General features: G+C 47.2%; 1 protein-coding gene across 1 annotated transcript in view; it reads right to left on the bottom strand.

Moving 5' to 3' along the window:
* Nucleotides 1-19,155, bottom strand: part of ST6GAL2 (ST6 beta-galactoside alpha-2,6-sialyltransferase 2) — a 70,110-nt gene that overhangs the window by 26,511 nt on the left and 24,444 nt on the right. Inside the window, exon 2 of the mRNA XM_049651235.1 lies at nt 2,183-3,177. Coding sequence (XP_049507192.1) covers nt 2,183-3,128 — 946 coding nt within the window. The 5' untranslated portion in view covers nt 3,129-3,177. The remainder of the gene's footprint in view (nt 1-2,182; nt 3,178-19,155) is intronic.

Here is a 19,155-nt window from a genome sequence, read left to right as displayed (position 1 = left end):
AGGAAGGAGACATAGAAGCACCTGGCATGCACAAGTGCTGAGACTAAGAGACACCCTCGCTTATAAAAATGAAACTTTTTGCTTTTACACACGGAACTGTGCTGATTCCACATTCTTAAAATGGTAGTAAAAAATTGGGTTCAAAGGAACCTGGGCAATACAATAAAGAGAATATCTTAAAATTTCTGAGTTGCGTTCTTCAATATCATAATTGGAAGTCTATAGTTCTAATCATGAAGCTTCACCTAAGGGCAGACAATAGAAGTTAAATTTGGATGCTAGCAACTAACAAAGATGTAACTGACATTTCACGTTCCCCAGAAATGTGTAATTCCCAGTGTCTTTCACACTCTCTTCCAAACTCTGAGTCAAGCAGAATTTATAAGACTCTGGTCAAGGATATTTTTGCCAGAATAAAGAGCAAGAGAAATCTCCCTGACACGCAAGAGCAATCCATATATGCAGCTACTATGCAGAGGTGTTTAAAATAAAGCAAAACAAAACTGGAAGCAAGTTACTGCCTGCTTTAAAGCATAATACTTAAATTCCTTCTTACATTATTAATAATGGTCCTCGGGAATGAGAAGGAACTTCACCCCAGGGAGCTTTAAACCACTGTTCTTCCATAATCAATTGCAGACTACTCTGCTCTGGCTTTGGCTGCATATGACACATGGACAGTGTTATTATGAGCCTGCTGTAATGTCAGCACTGGGACACTGGGACCCTACACCTCAAGCCCGTGCTCGTGCTTACTTTTTTTAACTTTTTAAAAATTCACATTCAGCTCCATTCCCAAGAATGTCTGATAGGAGGTCTGGGTGGTGGGACCCGATTACAATGGCATCGCCCCATTTCAAGGCAGCTCTGGCATGTCAGCCCCTCCTCAGGAATACAGAACACTGACAGACCCAAGAAACAATGGTTATTCCTTTCTACCAAGTGAGCAAAAGCCCCTTGACTGAAACTTCCAGATTAGCTATGAGCTACAACACTGTCTACTGTGAGAATGTATTAGACACAGTTGTTTTACAACTTGACTTCAGGCCAAGGCTGTGTCCGATTCACATTTTTTTCTTGGCACCTAGTACAGAAGTCTGAACATAGTAAGGACTAAACACATGTTTACTAAATGAATGAATGATTCTATAGACTCAAACTGCTTGTTTGCCCGTGTGGCAATGGAATGAGCATGGGCACAGAGGGAAGGCTAAGGCCTTACAGCTAAGCCTGAAGTTTGCTGAGAAAGAAGGAATTCTGCCTCCAGATGCAAAAGAGAAACCCTGCCTCAACTTCCCACCTGCTGGCCTGCCCTGCAGACTCCAGCCTCCAGACAGCAGTCTCAACTCTTATCCAAACTTCCAGCCTATTCACCTGCCCTACAAATTTCAGACTTGTCAGACCCCACAACTGCAGGAGCAAGTGCTTAAAAAAATCTCCTCTCTCTCTACATCAATCTGTTTTTCTGGACAAGCCTAATACAGGAACTATGACCCAGATGTGCTCTTGGGCTCCTGACAGGGCTCTGAAGGCAGAGTTCAGAAGGAAAGACGGATACCCAAGGTGTGGTCATGTTATTTACCATCTTGGAGAAGGTCCCTGATGGGTGTCCTGGCCACGACTCAAAGGTTGGACATGCACTAGCTGGCGTGAGGTCAGAGCTCATTGTGCAGACAGGAAGGGCTCTTCTCAGAGCCACAACATCCATTTAGTCCCTGGGCTAACTAAAATCACCACCATGCATACTTCTCTTTGCCGTTGCACCCTCTCTAACTGTCGCTGCCCTGCAGACAGTTCTGCTTTTTTTTTCTGGCCCTTGCTCCTCTCCCATGAGCCTACAACTTAGGGGTTCATCAGGTCTCTGCAGGCTAGGCCAGGAGCCTGGCCACGTAGAACACAGTCTCTTTGGGAGAAGAACTCAGAGCGGCTGCCAGGGGCAGGACACAGACCTTCCACTCCCCTGCCAGCCAGGAGAGGGGGAACACCTCTGCTTTCAAATCGTCCCCCAAAAAGACCTCTGCTGCTACCTCCAACAGGTTCGTTCTGCGCCAGTGAGGTAGAAGCACGGGAGACTCTCCCGCTGGCGTCAGAGACATCCAGCGCAGAACCCCCGTTCTGCCCAGCCAGCCAGATGCAAAGAACAAGGCCGAGTGCGCACCGTGGGCGACCGTGCGGGACCCACCTATCTCCTCGCCCAGGGAGGAGTTGAGGATGGCGCCGGCAGACATGACCACGGCGCAGCTCCGCAGGCCGCGCGGGTGCAGCTGGCTCAACGGCACGGCGGGGACCAGCTTCTGCCAACCAAGCGCGGAGAAGGGCGCCTCCTTGCCGTCCAGCGTGCGCACCCGCACCCGGCTCCGCAGCGCACACAGCAGCTCGGCGCGGCTCAGCCCGGCCGCCCGCCGCCCGCGGAAGCGCACGCCGTGCTTGTTGGCGCTCAGGTAGTCCTGCATGGCCTTCTGCAGCCGCGGGTTGAGCATCTTGGACGAGACGTTTCCCTTCCAGAGCCGGTGGAGGAAGGCCCTGGACATGGACGAGTATAGCCTGTCCCCGTCGTCGCCGTCCTCCAGCGCTGGGCTCCCGCCGGGTTTCCGCTGCCGCTTCCTCGACCGCCTTCTCTGAGCCAGGCGAGCCGGTGCAGCCCCCTCCCGCCGGCCTGGGTCCCCGGGGGAGAGGGCCCCCGGCGTGCCCAGAGTGTGGCTGTGCAACCCTGGCTGCCCGGCGGCAAAGAAGTAGTCGTCGTCCTCCGGGTAGAAAGCACTTTGCGATTTTCTCCCGATCTGGGATGAAAAGAACTCTTCGTCATTTTCAAACCCATCCTGCACCTGGGTCCATTGCGGCAGGTCGCCTGCACCAGCGCGGAAGGGGACAGACGGGCGTCCGCCCAGCAGCCGCTTGTTCGCACCCACGCTCTCGGGCAAGGAGGGCTCCTGCATGGCACCCATGATGGCTCTCTGCTTCCCCTGCATGGGCAGGAGCCTCCTGGTCTCCAGGAAGGAGAAGGAGCTGGGCGCAGGCTCAGCTGGGTTGCTGTCGGTGAAGTAAATGAAAATCACTACGAAGAGGAGCCCCCAGGCGAAGATCCCGCAAAGCATTCGTTGTCTCCATTGCTTCAAATGTGGTTTCATGGCAGGTCTCTGGGGTCAGCACCTTGTGTCGGTAGGAGGCCGAATGAACCTGAAAAACAGCCAGGTCTGCAGTTAGCCACCGGAAGACACCTGCTCCGAGGTCCCTGGGGACAATCTGGCTTGAGCAGTGTTTCTGCAGGGGAGGGTTAGAAGGGGGCATCAGAAACCAGGATCATTTGGGAAGTTTGACTAAATTTAAGCGTCATATCCCCCCAGCCCCACCCCACTTTCCTCCACTGGATCCGTGCCAGACAAGAGGTCCTGCCTAGAGTCTTGGGAGAGAGGTGGAGGAGTGGCTGTATATATGGAAAACCTCTGGAGGTATAACCACTTCCCCAACCCTGACAGCTACTGAATTGGGGCCCATCCCAAAAGCCTCTCCCTGAAACTGGGTTTACAGAATTCCATTGGAAAAGCAAAGCAGCTGAGTTAAGAAGCAGAGTCCGTCCGCCCTCTCTTCCCTGCTTTATCAGACAACAAAGGCTCCTATATTGTACAGCTGTAGTACTGTGCGCTTTTAATGGGTGACAACCGTGTCAGATTCTTCCTGGTCTCCCCCAGGCCCTGGGGGCTGCCTGAAATATACCAGAAGTCCACTAGGGTCCTGAATAACCAATGCTTCAGCCAGGTCTGCAGTTAGCCACTGTGGGCGAATGTGATGCCAGGGTATCTGTGGACTTCAAAAATACACTCAAATAAGTAGCCTCCGACTTCACCCCCATCATGAGTCTCTCGTGGAACAGGAAGGTAGTATGTTCACATGTCAAACACGAGAGGAAATGAAGGAAAAACTGCCTGATTCTAGATGAGCCTCCAACAGAGAAAGGGTGACGAAGAAGGCAGAGATGAAATGGACAAGATAAAAGGTAAGGGAGAAAGAACCTCTCCTTCACACAGTACTCAAGCCCCTGTTTACTGCTACATTGCTGTGTAGGTACAGTGCCTGGTACTAATAAAACAGTAACAAGAAATGCCCTTAATGTTCGGGAATGTAAGCAAAGCCCCCAAAAGGGAAAAATACAAGGCACGTGTAATAATACTGGAGCTTTCTGGAGCCTACCAATGAGCACAGTGCCCAACACAGGCAGACACTGAATACATATTGGCTGAAAGAATGGCGTGAGCCTGCGTGTGCGTGTTGGCGGTGGGGGTTGTGTGTTTGTGTGACGGGGTTGGAAGAAGTAGGGAAAACTGAACTGGAAAGTGACTCCCATCCAGCTATGGGGGACCCAGAGGGTGTATTTCCATGTGTGAGCCACAGGCTCTGTGAGAAACGGGGAGAAGTGAAGTTCTCTGAGCGAGGGTATCATGCTGGTTGCTTTCAGATTTCTCTATAGCAGGTAGGGGGGACAGGGAGGAGGGGTGTAAGGAGGCAATACAGGGCTCGAGGGGGTCTACCTACCACCACAGTGATGATGACAGGTTGTGGGTATAAGCCACACAGGTTTTGAGGACTTTGTTACCTCAGAGTAGATCACTGGGGCCGGTGCTAATAGAAATGTGAAATGAGAAGTGCCCCAAACGCTTCCAACATCATGGCATCCTTAAAAGGAGAGCCCAGCCTCTCAGAGATTATATGAAAAGCAATATTCATTTCAATGGAGGAGTTGTGGCTTTTAAAAACGTGTTTGCTTTACCTTGTATTCACCTAAAGGCAAGGCTGCAGGTTTCATTTACGGTCATAATTCAAACACACGCGTACAGAACATGCTTTCACCAAGCTGGGAACGCTGATGCCAATAAATTAACACAGAAGAAACAATACTAACGGTTAACCTATGTGCCAGACCCTAGGCTTAGCTCTTTCCCCCGGATTAGCTCATCTGGTCTTCCCAGCACCTCATAAGGTAGGAAATACACTTTATAAATGAGGAAACTAAAGCCCGGAGGGGTTAAGTAGCTTGCCCAAAGCCGGGGAGATAGCAAGCAGCAGCGACTGCATACAAAACCCATCTGCGTGACTCCAGGGCTCACACGTTTAACAGTAAGTTCTGACTCCATTTGATCATACAGACTGAAGCTATATCTTCTAAAGAAGGCTATTTAAGCTCTCTCTGGTGAAGGATCGCTTTTTTTCTCCAAACTGTCACAATCTGATGCTCTTATATTTCCACTCCTGCACGTCTTGGCAATGCCCAATTGCCGTAAAAGACTCTAAATGCTTACTGTCAAGTTTTGTACACATCTCATCAGGAGCTGGTAACGGACAGTTTGCAGATGTGCACACGCAGTCTGGGGACCCGCTTTGAGTAGCGTCTACCACATGATCTCTCTAAACTTGTTTTCTCGGGAGCCTGTGCTTCAAGCTGTGCTGCCCAAGCTGAGGATCTAGATGCTATTTCCAGTATTTCAACATTTCTATTAGGAAATCGGAAAATCACCCTTAATGCTGGTTACTCTGCCCTTACCCCAGATGAGCACACTGCAATACCATTCTGACACTAAGCTCTGGAGTTAGCACGGTCCCTGCCAGCTAGGGACTCAGTCCCACAAGACTGCCTCCACCTCGGACACCAGCCTGAAGTGGGAACCCCAGGCCACATGCACTTAGGACCCTTTCTTTGGCTAGCAATCTGGGAGGTTCCCATGGCACCCCCTCGGGTTCCATAATTTGCCAGAATGAACTACGAGAGCCCTGTACTAACGATTACCGAGGTTTTGTAAGGTATACACGTGGCTCGAGGTCTTGCAGGGTGGATCCCTCTCTCTGTGGTGTCAGAGAACATCACTCTCCAGACACCACTATGTTCATGAACCATGAACTTCCACCAAGCCCTGGCATCCAGAGATTTCCCCCTACCGTCTGAACACACAGTTCGTCTTTCTGGTGACCAGCCTCCATCCTGAAGCTCGGCAGGAACCCACCAAGAGTCACCTCATGAACATAACAAAGATATTCCTGCCACTCAGGAAATTGCAAGGCTTTTGGCAGCCCCATGCCAGGAACCCCTGGACAAAGACCAGAGAGATTATTCTGCCACAGCAAGGCTGTAGTTGCTAATTTAAAAGGCAGTCTTTTTGCTTCAGGTAGAAGTCCTCATTACGTGGTTGCCTCTCGTTGAGCAACAGCTCTGGGCACACAGTCGGTGGCTTGCTGAAGAATGGGGAAGTGGAGATGTCTTTGTCCAACATTTGCTTGAGAGACTGTTTTTAAAACAGCAAGTCAGAAGGGGAGGGCTGTGCACAGGGTTGCTGTGTGTAAAATGATGAGGAGGAAGCCTTGATCCTTTGGGGAGGGCCTAGAAACCTCTGGCCGTGGGGTTTGGAGCTGAGGGCCCCACCCCCATGCCAGGTGACCCTGAGCTGCTTCAGACCAGCAGAGCTGGGGTATTAGGCATACAGACTTCCTTATTTAGAAAACGCCTCGTTCCCAACCGAAGCAGGCCAAGACATTTTGTTTTTAACTTTGGGGAGCTGACAGACATGGAAGGGAGGCAGAATCATGACAGGAGCTCTCTGGTCAGAAGGCAAGCCTAAAAGGGAAAAGCAGGAGAGAAGGCACTGCCATGGGGCCAGGACCCTGGGGCAGCTCTTGTCTCTGCCCACTTTGTCAGGAAGCAGAAAGGTGGGATTTGTGAAGCCCTCTGGGCACCATGCAAGCACTGGGAAGCCCAATGCAATAATGATGATTTTTCATTAGGTAAGATTTCGTGGCTTCGGATGCACAGTAATAATAGAAAGGAGGGGATCACGGTCTCAACTCATGATTAGGCTGAACTTTTAATAATCCAAAAGCTTCCCCGCAACCTCTGTCGCTGCAAACCTTCTGCTGCCAATTAAGGGAACCTTCTCCAAAATGATTAAATCTCAAGGCAACAGCAAATCCTCCGCCAGCAAAACGCTACACACATCATTTTACGGATCATGGGGCCCAGTCCCCAGCATCTTTATAAAAATCCAGTCAAAGACAGGCGGAGGACATCACCAATGTTCTGTCCATTGCTCATTCTCCTCAAAATGACCATTCAGCCAGAGGAAGAAATGTTCAGCTAAGCGACGGAAAAAGAAAAAAAAATTTTTTTCCTCTAACGTGGTATATTTAAAATATAATAAAGTAGCTTAAACAAAGTAACGTATACTCATTGCTATTTCCCATCATTAGCTGGTGTGATATAAATCACATCGGGGAGATTTAAGAGCTACATCAGGCAAATCATCCGTTCCCAGGTGCCAATGACAAAGTGCTACCTAATCATACGTTCACGTGTGCTTTGTCGGGGGTGATTTTAGTGACTGCGGCAGTTCAGTCCCTGCCAGTTTTCCCCTGGGAAGAGAACTGGCAAGATTATAAGCATCGTTTGTGTGGCGTGGCCCTCTCTCCATAGCGAGAGACAGAGACAGTGCAAGTGGGGGAGGGGCACAGAGAGATGGAGAGAGAGAGAGAATCTCAAACAGGCTCTGCACTGTCAGCACAGAGCCCAATGTGGGGCTCAAACCCACAAAGCGGCGAGATCATGATCTGAGCTGAAATCAAGGGTCAGAAGGTTAACCAACTGGGCCACCCAGGTGCCCCCTCTCCAAAGCGATTGTAATAACATTATGACCTACTACCTTAGCCGCGCTAAGGTCTACATGCCAAGTAGACATTCTCTGCCCACTTGAACAACTTTTCTCTCTTCCCACTTTTCTCCCAATTCCTATTGCCTTTCTAGCCAGGCCTCTAGGAAACTTAACAGGGTAACACTAAAGCAATGATCATAGACAAACAAAACAAAATGACCGGCTGCTAGAAATTACTTTGATTATTCCACTTGTTCAGGAATTTCGGTGCCCCTCAGATACTAATTCTCAAAGAAATGAGCCACGTTTCTGCACGGAGGATGTTGAAGATAATACAAAAGAGTGTTAATAATCCTCCTTCAAATTGTTGAGGGAGAAATCACATTTTCCAAAAGGCACAATTCATTACAAGTGGTCAGATGACGTGAGGAAACGCAAGCTGCAGATGAACATTACAGTGCAGCTAAGTGTTAAGAGGGCTAGCTTCCCATTTTGTTTAAGGGTAGAGAGAAGTTAATTCTGGCCTTTGCCACTTCAACGATGTCCCTCTCATAAGCCCTCAGGTTGACAGGCTTGATCACCCGTTTCCTTGAATGGAGAGTATTCTGTAACACACTTTGATGGATGGGTCTCTGTTACAACTGCCATCTGGCCGGGTTTTCTGTTGGTCGGAGAAACACTCGTGTCTTTTTTGTGTGTCGAAGTTGTCTGAAGAATCTTAAATCTAAGTATTTATTTTAACATTGAAATAATAAAGATTTAGGATGTGAGCTATAGTGAGTTACTCATGTATCTTAGTAGCCGTCAGGAGACATTTGCTTTCAAGATTCGTTTTTCCAAAATTAGCTCTTGTCACATACCCAAGAAAACACTCAAGTCTGCAGAAAAGAGGGAGGTACCACCCCCAGCTGGAATCCTTCTCTCTCTCCACAACCCCATTGGCTCCTTTCACAAATAACCCCTTTTCTTTCTTTTCATTTTCTATAAATGTAAGAAAGCCTCCACTGCTACATGCATGACACGGAGGGCCCGCTCTTTCATTCTTTCTCACTCCGGTCTCAGCCCATTCTGAAGCTAATGCCCAGAAGAGCAGAAAGAAGGAGGTCAGCCTGGTCAGTGGGGCCTGGTGGTGGGAGGGCCGGCCCCCTTTCTAATGGTCCCGGCCGAACTGCTGATTCATTGTCCTACAAGGGCAGCCCTGCAGGTGCACTGGGCGCCCTGAGGGTGAGGCAGCTTGGCTCAGGCCAAGTATCCTTGTGACCAGGAGCCGCTGGACTCCACGATAGATGTCGCCATCTCCTGTGGGAGGAAGGACGCAGTTATGCTAGGGCCAGCCGACCCAAATGAGCTCGCTTGGCAAAGGCCTGAGTTTAAAAAACCAGTGCCATGGCTTCTGGTTGATTTAAAATGTGGTATCTTGAGTAATCTCAGAGGGGGACAGTGGGAGCTGCCTGAGGGTGGGACCGTATCAGATTCAGTCTTATATTCCCAGGAAACCAGTGTAGGTGGCCCCATGGAAGGTTCCCGATTAATGTTTTAAATAAATGAAGTGAATGACTGCAATTCATAAAATAAAATAAGCAGGACCGCCCGGAGGCAGACTCCTGGGTGGGACAGGCGGGAGGGGCCCCGCCACTTGCTGTCCTTCCCAGGCCAGCGGGAGTGTGTGGGTGGCTCTCTACACATTTAACCAGTTGTCGTATGGTTGGCTTAAGAACAGCATGTAAGGAACAGAATGTAAGGAACAGCAGTCACAGGAGTGGTCAGGGAGATAGAATGAACGAGCAGCGACGGTATCAGATGCTGCCATGCAGCAGACGCCTACCACGTGCTGGGCCCTGTGCAAAGCCCCTCATCTGTACTGTCTCATTTAAATGCTTCATTCCTGGTGTAATCCTTGTATCAAACTCTACAGTCAACATTGTTATTCTCATTCGGCATATGGAGAAACTGAAGCTCTAAGTGGTCCCCATCATGTACACTGTTCCAAACCCCTTTTTGTACCAACTGTACAATGAAACCAGGGGATGTCGCACCATGCCTGAAAATGTATTGTATTTTTTTTTTAAATTTTTTAATGTGTATTTATTTTTGAGAGAGAGATAGTGTGTGACCACGCGTCAGGGAGGGGCAGAGAAGGAGACACAGAATCTGAAGCAGGATCCAGGCTCTGAGCTGTCAGCACAGAGCCTGACTCGGGACTCGAGCCCACGAGGTGTGAGATTATGACCTGAGCCGAAGTCGGACACTCAACCAACTGAGCCACCCAGGCGCCCCCACCATGCTTGAAATTTTAATGAGATTTTTTTTTTCTCTCTGCCAGAAAGTATTATGCCAAATTTCAGGTTAGCTCCCTACACTGACCAGACCACCTGACATCCCATCTTCCCTAACACGTTTTTGTCTGCTGGAGAAACTGATCTTCCCAGGTATAGGCCTTGGAATCAACACCTCCCGAGAATCCACCTGCTTGGCCATTACTAGAGACAGCTTAGCCTGGGCATGCCAACCATGTGGATTTCGCCCAGTCAAAACAGGCTGCCAGTTCACTAACATTTCCAGCTACAGGTGGGAAGGTCTAAGATCTCAAGGAATTTGTTATCTAGGTAGGAAGACCACAATTCTGACTGCTTGGGTCTCTGTCCCAGGATAAGTGAATGTAGAGAGGAACGAAATGGACTAAAGATGCGGGGGAGTAGGTTTGGACACTGAAGCACACATTGGTTTGGAAGGGAGTCAGTCACCTCCAGCCAGTGGAACAACTGGGCTAAGTGCACCTGGGATGAGAATTTGCATGGTGCAAAAACAGGTGACCAGGAATGTTGGGCTCCGGCTGAACAAGGGTGGCCAATCTTATTAAGACGATGGTATTCTCTTTCTGAGCAAATAATTTCAGCAATACAAGATTTTTCCTCAAGTGGCAGGGCAGATGGGAAATAGTTTAAAAGGCAAGGACTCCCATATGTGAGCCACTCTGGGCAGCTTTTAGCTTTCAGAACTTTCTGCAATGAGGTGGCAGGTGCTGTTGGGGCAGAGGGAGGTGGAAATGATTCCAGACATCTATTATTGGTTGTGCAGAGACAACACAAGCTGCCTACCGCTAGGGTCTGCTGGCTTCCTGAAACAGCATTCATCTGCTTTGGACACAGTGGCCTGTTTGTTTTACGATAATTAGCATTCAAATATTTACACTTTATACCAATAATATGCCAAGGCTCATGATTGAAGCTGTAAATTAGCTTCAGCACTGATGTTTAGTAGTCAAGAAGATGAAATGTTGCATACCTGCCACTGAGACTTGAAGGTTACACTCTGCTTCCTCCAATGTAACTGGGCTTCTGGGTCAAAGTGTAGGTGGTCAGCAGGTGGCTCTCCCAAGGAGGCCTCTGGACCAGTGGAAGCCACTCTTTCATAGGAAAAGCATGTCTTCCTGTCCCCACAGCGGTCAGAGCATCAATATGGACTGGCAGTGGATGCATGTGTGATGGCAAGAGGGTGCCGGCACCAATCAGGGGCACATCAGGGCCACCATCTCTGGTCTACACAGTGTTGCACAGTGACATTGATGATTCCACACTGAGAAGGAAAGGCAACGTATGATTGACTGGAAAGCCCTTTGGTCAGACAGCCTGTTCAGATCCTTGCCGGCTCTGTTATTTTGGATAAATCCTTTGAGCCTCAGTTTCTTCATCCAGTGTGAGTCATAACACTGCCTCGATCACCACTGCTCTGTGAGATGAATGAGTCAGGCGCTGCGTGTGACTTGACTGGCACAGTGCCTGGCCCAAAGGGAAAGCTACATAAATATGATTTCAGTCCAGGTTTTGAAATCCTGTAAAAGCAAAAAAGTGGTATAACCAGCATGGATTTCACTGTATGAATATTGGTCCCATGCGTAAACACATAAAGGCTCACCAGTAGGCATCCCTCTCTTTCAGTGGCCCCAAAAGGACATGCCCTCGTTGAGATCAGCACAAGCAGGGGACTCCAGCTAATAAGCATGGCCCAGACCCTGCCTAAATAAAGCCCTGTCTCTGGTGTCTCCGTCACAAAAAGCAGAACCCATCAGGGGCTGAATGCCCAAGAAGTATCTTCTTTGGGGCTCACCGTGTTAGCTTATTGTAATTCATGTTACTCAACAAATAGTTATTAAACTTAATGTCAGGCTGAATATGTATCCCAGGAGACTCTGCCTTTGGGGGAATTGAATGAAGTTCTTGGGGAAATTAAGATTTAAAATCTTGAACACCAAGAGTGAAAATTCCAACATGTCTCTTCAGTCCAGACACTGGGGCTCTCACCAGAGCCCAGGAAGAGAGTGTGCTTAGAAGAATTCCCTTTCAGAAAACTTCAAACCAGGGCACTGGTTTTGCCTATCAGGGGAAAAAGAGTGTTTTCTGTGGCAAGAGCCACATCTTAACAAATACGGATCAGAAAAAAAAAAGCTAACTGCTTTAGATCCGTCTCCATAGATCAGCACAGGTGGATCTCAAGAATAATGCTGGGGGGGGAAACAGAAGCTGCAGAAGCAAACTCACAAGAGTCTTAATCATTTCTGAAGGGTTATAAAATGCCAGTACAAACCTCAGCAGTGACCACCGAGGAAGGAGGACTGAGATTTTGAGTGGGAGGGAGGGTGCTTGCATCATTGCTCAAAAATGTCCTTTCTTGAGGCACCTGGGTGGCTCAGTTGGTTAAGCGTCCGACTTAGGCTCAGGTCATGGTCTCACCGTTCGTGGGTTCAAGCCCCACGTCGGGCTCTGGGCTGACAGCTCGTAGCCTGGAGCCTGCTTCAGATTCTGTGTGTGTGTCTCTCTCTCTCTGCCCTTCCCCCACTCAACTCTCTGTCTGTCTCTCTCTCAAAAATAAGTAAACAATGGGGGCGCCTGGGTGGCTCAGTCGGTTAAGAGTCTGACTTCAGCTCAGGTCATGATCTTGCGGTTTGTGGGTTCGAGCCTCACGTTGGGCTCTGTGCTGACAGCTCAGAGCCTGGAACCTGTTTCGGATTCTGTGTCTCTCTCTTTCTGACCCTCCCCCATCCATGCTCTGTTTCTCTCTGTCTAAAAAATAAATAAACGTTAAAAAAAATTAAAAAAAATAAACAAAAAAAAACTTTAAAAAATGTCCTTTCTTATAAAGAAAAGATTCCAAGTAGTAAGGCAGAATATTAATAGGTATTAAATCTGAGTATATAAACTAACTTATGTATTTTGTGTTTTGAACATATTTAAACATAACAATTTTACACATAACAAAAGTTATAAAAATAAAAGTTGTAATAAGAGTTGGAAAAATAAGAGAAATCACTAATTGTGTTCATATTTACATCTCTACTTCCTAATCTCTTTGGCTAATAACCCCTGCTTCCTCTGTTAGCACAAAGTATAAATCTAACGTTTAGATTCCAGCCTGGATTCCAGCTTTGGTTAAGACTCTCATGTGACAACATCATCAATCCAGCAATGAATAACTTACAGCTGTAATGATTTATGAAAGCATACAAAAGCAATGAAATTTTGGCCCTCACTCCTTCTAGCTATGTGATTTGGGGCAAGTTACTTTAGCTCTTGGAGCCTCAGCTTCATCATATGAAGATGAAAATAATCCTGACTTTAACTGACTGATACAGAATAACAGATTTTAATGAGAATATGCAAATAAAGTTTCTATTGTTGCTACCATAGGTTGCAAGTATCTAAAAACAGCTATGCCCTGTGGCCCCAGGCTCTGCCTTAAGCACTTAGGGCTGCCATCTTGTTTACTCCTAACTACCTGAGAAGATGGAGTCTCTGAGTCCTGTGTTCTCTACTCCACCTCTTAATTCTCCTATAGAGGAGTTCCCAGTCCACTGAGGGACAAGGATAATGGCATGAATCTTGGTAGAACCAAACTAAGCTGGCCCAAAGTCTAGATTTGACAGTTGGGGGAAGCAATGTGGGGGACTGGCAATCCAATTTGTTCCCCACACCCAGGCCACAAGTTATGCATGACTATCTGTAACGCATATAACTTAACCTCCATCTGTCTGACATTTGTGGTATCTTGTAAAATGCTGAACAGTTATGTCAGTGTCTCTCAAATCCTACCATCTGGGAACTATGGTGAAGCCCATTTTATGGATGAGAAACATGAGTCCCAGGGAGGTGACTTAAAAGTCCCATTGTTAACCCGTGTGGGAGCCAGGACAGTACCTGGTAAAACTGCAAGCAGTCAAAATGAGGACAATGATGATGTGCATTTTCCTTACCTCCTAGGGTTGTTGAAAATGCCCAAGAAAAATGTGTTAGTAGGAACATTTAAAACTCAATGTCCTACAAATTCATTCAGTGTCCATGATATAAGGAATCATAAATACTTAGATTTCATTATTATGTCAAAGTTATCCTAGTTGATTTTTTTGTCCCATAATATATGTGTAAATAAAAAGATAAAAATCACCTTGGCAGATGAAGAATTGCCAGTGAAAATCGTAGACTGGTGAACACTTTTCTGGGCAAGTAAAAATGACAACAGTTTGCCTTGTAAGGCTACTTAGTGGCTTTAGTAATGTAGCCTTAACACTCCTAAAGTTTGGTTTTAAGAATGAAACTATTAAAACATTAAGAGAAAATACAAGTTGTGAATGCCCTAACACCAAGTTCTTATGGTAGGAAATATTTTCCACAGAAGTAGCAGAAGAAGGCAGCATATCTTCAAAATGCATTAACTTTTATATTAAAACACATATACATATTATGTTGTCAAATATAAATGAACTTGAATTTAACATAAAATATGAGACTTGAAAGAAACTTCTCGGTACAGAGCTTTCAACTCTGCCCTCTGACCTTCCAGAGCTCAGTGTTCTTCTCCCTAATGGAAAAGTCTGAGAAGCTGGGATGAGACTCCAGAGTAGGGACCCCAGGGGCACCTGGGTGGCTCAGGAAGTGAAGTGTCTGACTCTTGGTCTCAGCTCCTGTCTTGATCTCAAGGTCCTGAGTTTGGGCCCCATGTTGGGCTCCATGCTGGGTTAAGCCTACTTAAAAACAAACAAACAAACAAAAAAAACAGACAGACAAACAAACAAAGAAGGTCCCCAGTGCACTTAAGAATAACTTGGGTGGGGCCCCTGGGTTGCTCACTGGGTTAAGCATCCAACTTCAGCTCAGGTCACCATCTCCAGGTTTGTGAGTTCGAGCCCTGCATCGCGCTATCTGCTGTCAGCACAGAGTCCACTTCGGATCCTCTGTTTCTCTCTCTCTCTGCCCCTTCTCCGCTTGCTTGCTCTCAATCTAAAATTAATAAACTTAAAGAAAAAATAACCTAGGTATGATTCAAATGTTTCCTCTCTAGTATGCTTCTCCAGGTTCCATTTCCAAAGCCAGTGAAAAAATTCCAGATTATGGAATAATTTCTGAAGTTTCTAATTCTAAGGATTAGCTCACCCTTATAACATCTTCTAAATGCCAATACACCCCAGGCATGGCCAGTCAACTGAGTTATGGTTCCCCTGGGAACAGCAGCACAAATGTTTTTTTGTATCTGAGCACACGTGTACCTACGAACACAGTGTTGGTCTTAACATTACTTCACTCATTCATTCGTTCTACAGGTAACTGGGCATCTACTACACACTGGGCCCTGTGTCTACCATGTGGAGCAAATCAAATATAATCTGTCCCCTCCCCTGAGCTTATAGGACAGGAAAGGCAGAAATCAGGTATACAAATCTTGCAAGATACTGTGTAGTCTTAACTGTTGTTTGTTTGTTTGTTTTTTTTTTTACCACATTCCTTTTTACCCTGTGACCTTCCTGGTGACCTCAGCAGCAACCGCTAAAGGAGAAGATTTTAAGTGGGAGGGAGGATGCTAAACATAAAACAGGGGTGCTTGGGTGGCTTAGTTGGTTAAGTGTCCAACTTCAACTCAGGTCATGATCTCGAGGTCTGTGGGTTCAAGCCCCGCGTCAAGCTCTGTGCTGACAGCTCAGAGCCTGGAGCCTGCTTTGGATTTTGTGTTTCCCTCTCTCTCTGCCCCATCCCCACTTGTGCTCTGTCTCTGTCTCTCTCTAAAATAAATAACATTTAAAAAAAATTTTTAACATAAGACCTCTAGTGCCCAAAGGAAAATTGTCACAAAGGAACCAGAAGGCAGTGATGTCAATTCTTGCCTTTAAAGTCCAAAAGCTAAATGACTTATTTTGATTAGATGGAGAGAGGTGGGTGGGGGATGGGACAGATGGGTGAGGTGTACTAAGGAGGGCACTTGTTGGGATGAGCCTGCATGTTATATGTAAGTAATGAATCAATGAATTCTACTCCTGAAGCCAAAATTGCACTGTATGTTAACTAAAGTTCTTAAAAATTAATTTATTTTAGTATTTATTATTTTAAAATTAATAAATTAATTAAATAAATTCAATGTATTTATTTTGCGTGATCAGGGGAGGGGCAGAGAGAGGGAAAGAGAGAGAATCCCAAGCAGGCTCCACACTGTCAGCACAAGAGCCCAATGTGGGGGTCAAACCCAGAAACCATGAGATCATGACCTGAGCCAAAACCAAGAAGTGGATGCTTAACCAACTGAGCCACCCCCTAACTAAAATTTAAATTAAAAAATAAATAAATAGCGGCACGTGGGTGGCTCAGTTGGTTAAGCATCCAACTTCAGCTCAGGTCATGATCTCACTCACGGTTCATGAGTCTGAGCCCTGCATCAGGCTCTGTGCTGACAGCTCTGAGCCTGGAGCCTGCTTCGGATTCTCTCTCTGCTTCCCCTCCCCATCCTTGACTCACACTCTGTCTGTCTCTCTTTCAAAAAGAAATAAACACTAAAAAATATTAAAGAAATAAATAAAGTTCAAAAGCTGTATTTCAAGGGGTGGGAAAGGGCAGGACAAAAACTGGGAAGAATACTTGCTGAGCCCGTTATCTCTTGTCCAAAGGGAGACTGGAAAGATCTCTGAACTGATGGAAAAGGAGAGTGGGAATTGAAACAGAACAACTGGGCACTGGCCAGGGCCCCCGAAGATGGTTTCTAATGTCAACCAACTGTGGCCTCCAAAGTAGACAGAATCCACAGACCCAGAGGGGATGCGCGGCACAGGCACGGGATGGAAGGGGGACAGTAGAGGGCGCTGTACTATAATGTACTGCAAGGCAGAAGGCCAGGCAGGTAGTTCAAGCCCAGCCAGCCCAAATGCATGCACCTGCATGCTAAGGACTAGACAATTTCCCTGAAGTCATGAAGCTATCTAAGTCAGAAGAGGGAAAAAAAAGAACCTAAATCACCCACGTTAATGTCAACTTTGGTTAATTTACTCAACTAGAAAAGGTTGGCTGAATTGGTAGTTTGATTTTCCAACACTGGGTGGAATGGGGTCTCAAAATACAGCTTAAGTTGCATTGAGATAAATTTCCATTTCTTGAACACTTCTGGATGTGGACTCAACATACACACCTGCTACATAAGTGTACGGATACAACTGTGCTACGTTTTCTATCTCCTGGTGCCGCCCACATTTATATCCATCGTGTTGGTTTCTCCTCTGAACCGCAAGCCTATATATAACCAACTACCCCCCTTCTGTGCTTCCTAGCAATCTCGAACTTCATGTGTCCATACCAAACACCTGTTACTCTCTACTCCTCCCTTAGCCTTTCCCCATCCAGTAACCAGCATGGCCATTCGCCGGGCTGCCTGGGTCAAAGACTTTGGTGTTACTCTTGCTTCTTCTTTCCACTTAAACCTATATCCAATCCCAACCACCAGCCCTGACCTGACCTAGACAGACCCAATCCTAAAACATACCTGCACTCGCACAACTGGTTGCCTTCTCTGCCTCCCCAAAGTGGTCCACACCACCTCTCGCCTGCACCAGTGCAACAGCCCTGGAACCGGTGTCCCTGCTGGCACCCTGCCTTCCCTCTGTGCGTGCTCCAGGCCACAGAAAGAAACTCTTATGATGGGAATTTAATGTAGCCAGTTACCTGCTGTCAATCGCCCCTCCCCCCCTTACTTCCCGTATGTGGTATGCCTCCACTTCTTTTGCTGACCTCATCTTTTAAAATTTTTTAAAAATATTTATTTATTTTTGAGAGAGAGAGAGAGAGAGAGAGAGAGAGACAGAGTGTGAGCAGGGGAGGGGCAGAGAGAGGAGACACAGAATCCGAAGCAGGCTCCAGGCTCTGAGCTGTCAGCACAGAACCCGATGTGGGGCTCGAACCCATGAGCTGTGAGATCATGACCTGAGCTGAAGTCGGACACCCAACCGACAGAGCCACCCAGGCACCCCGACCTCACTTTTTTTTAAGTTTACTTATTTTTGGGAGAGAAAGAGCACAACCACAAGTGGGGGAAGGGCAGAGAGAGAGGGAGAGAGAGAGAACCCCAGGCAGGCTGCACATTGTCAGCATGGGACCTGATGCGGGACTTGAACTCACAAACCATGAGATCATCACCTGAGCCGAAATCAAGAGTCAGAGGCTTAACTGACACAGGTGCCCCTTGCTGTCCTCATTTCACACCACTGCTCCCTTTGCCTTCCTCCGTCCTCCTGGCCCCTACAGCTTCCTGCACACTCAGCTCCCACCTGTTGCAGGGCTGGGGCCCTGCCTGGGCCCTTCCTTCTGCCTGGGGCCATCCTCTAGAAGCTGACCTGCCTTCCTCCCAGTTTTTATGTAAGTCTCTGCTCTACTCAGAAGGGCTTTCCCTGAAATACTCCTCCTCCTGACCTCTCTCAGCTGGCTCTGTCTTCACTTTTGGTACTGCTCTCCACCTACTATGTTGTTTGTTTAATGCTATCCTTCTCCAACAGGCTGTAAGCTCTACGAGGGGGACCTGTCTTTCCTCACTCCCTAGACAGTGCCTGGCACATAGGAAGTTCTCAGCCACTCCAGGAACAAGGTGGGGAAATGAAGGAGGGACTGTAAGACAAAAGACTTTGGGGCCTAACTTAGGTTGGGGAGCCTGGGCGGATCATACGGTGGCAGTAAAATTTAAACTGAGAACAAATGGGTGGCAAGAATTAGGTAGTTGGGGGCCGGGTGCATTTCAAGTGGAAAAATAGGAGCTGTGAGGGGTAGGGCAGCTGGGAATCTGCGCACCTGTATTGTGGTTTGGGTAAGGGCAGAGATACACAATATCTCCTCTTCACAAAGATCAAACCCCTTGTTACTTAATCCCCAAACACACCATGATACGGAAACGCTGGCCTCTATGAAATATACTATCAAGAACTTGGGAGAAACACTATAATTTTAATATCTTTATCACATCTAATGACATAAATAAAATGCAGTGGGTTTCAGCCTCCCCATCAGAGTCAGTAGACAATTTTAGCTAAAACTCAACCACACACAGTTGGCAAATGGGAACTTAGCACTATGACTTCTGGAAGTTTATTTGGTCATAGATGGAATGAGGAAAAAGGGAGAGATGTGAAAATAATATTGTGTCCACATGCACCCAGCCTTGACGGATGGCACAAAACTTCTGCAGGGCTCCAGCAGGACCAGAAGTTTACAAACAAGGCATCGCTGCCAGACGC

Source organism: Panthera uncia (genome assembly GCF_023721935.1).
Source record: "Panthera uncia isolate 11264 chromosome A3 unlocalized genomic scaffold, Puncia_PCG_1.0 HiC_scaffold_11, whole genome shotgun sequence".
NCBI lineage: Eukaryota > Metazoa > Chordata > Mammalia > Carnivora > Felidae > Panthera > Panthera uncia.
The sequence above is the reverse complement of the archived record's forward strand: the minus strand, read 5'-3'. Positions and strand labels throughout refer to the sequence as shown.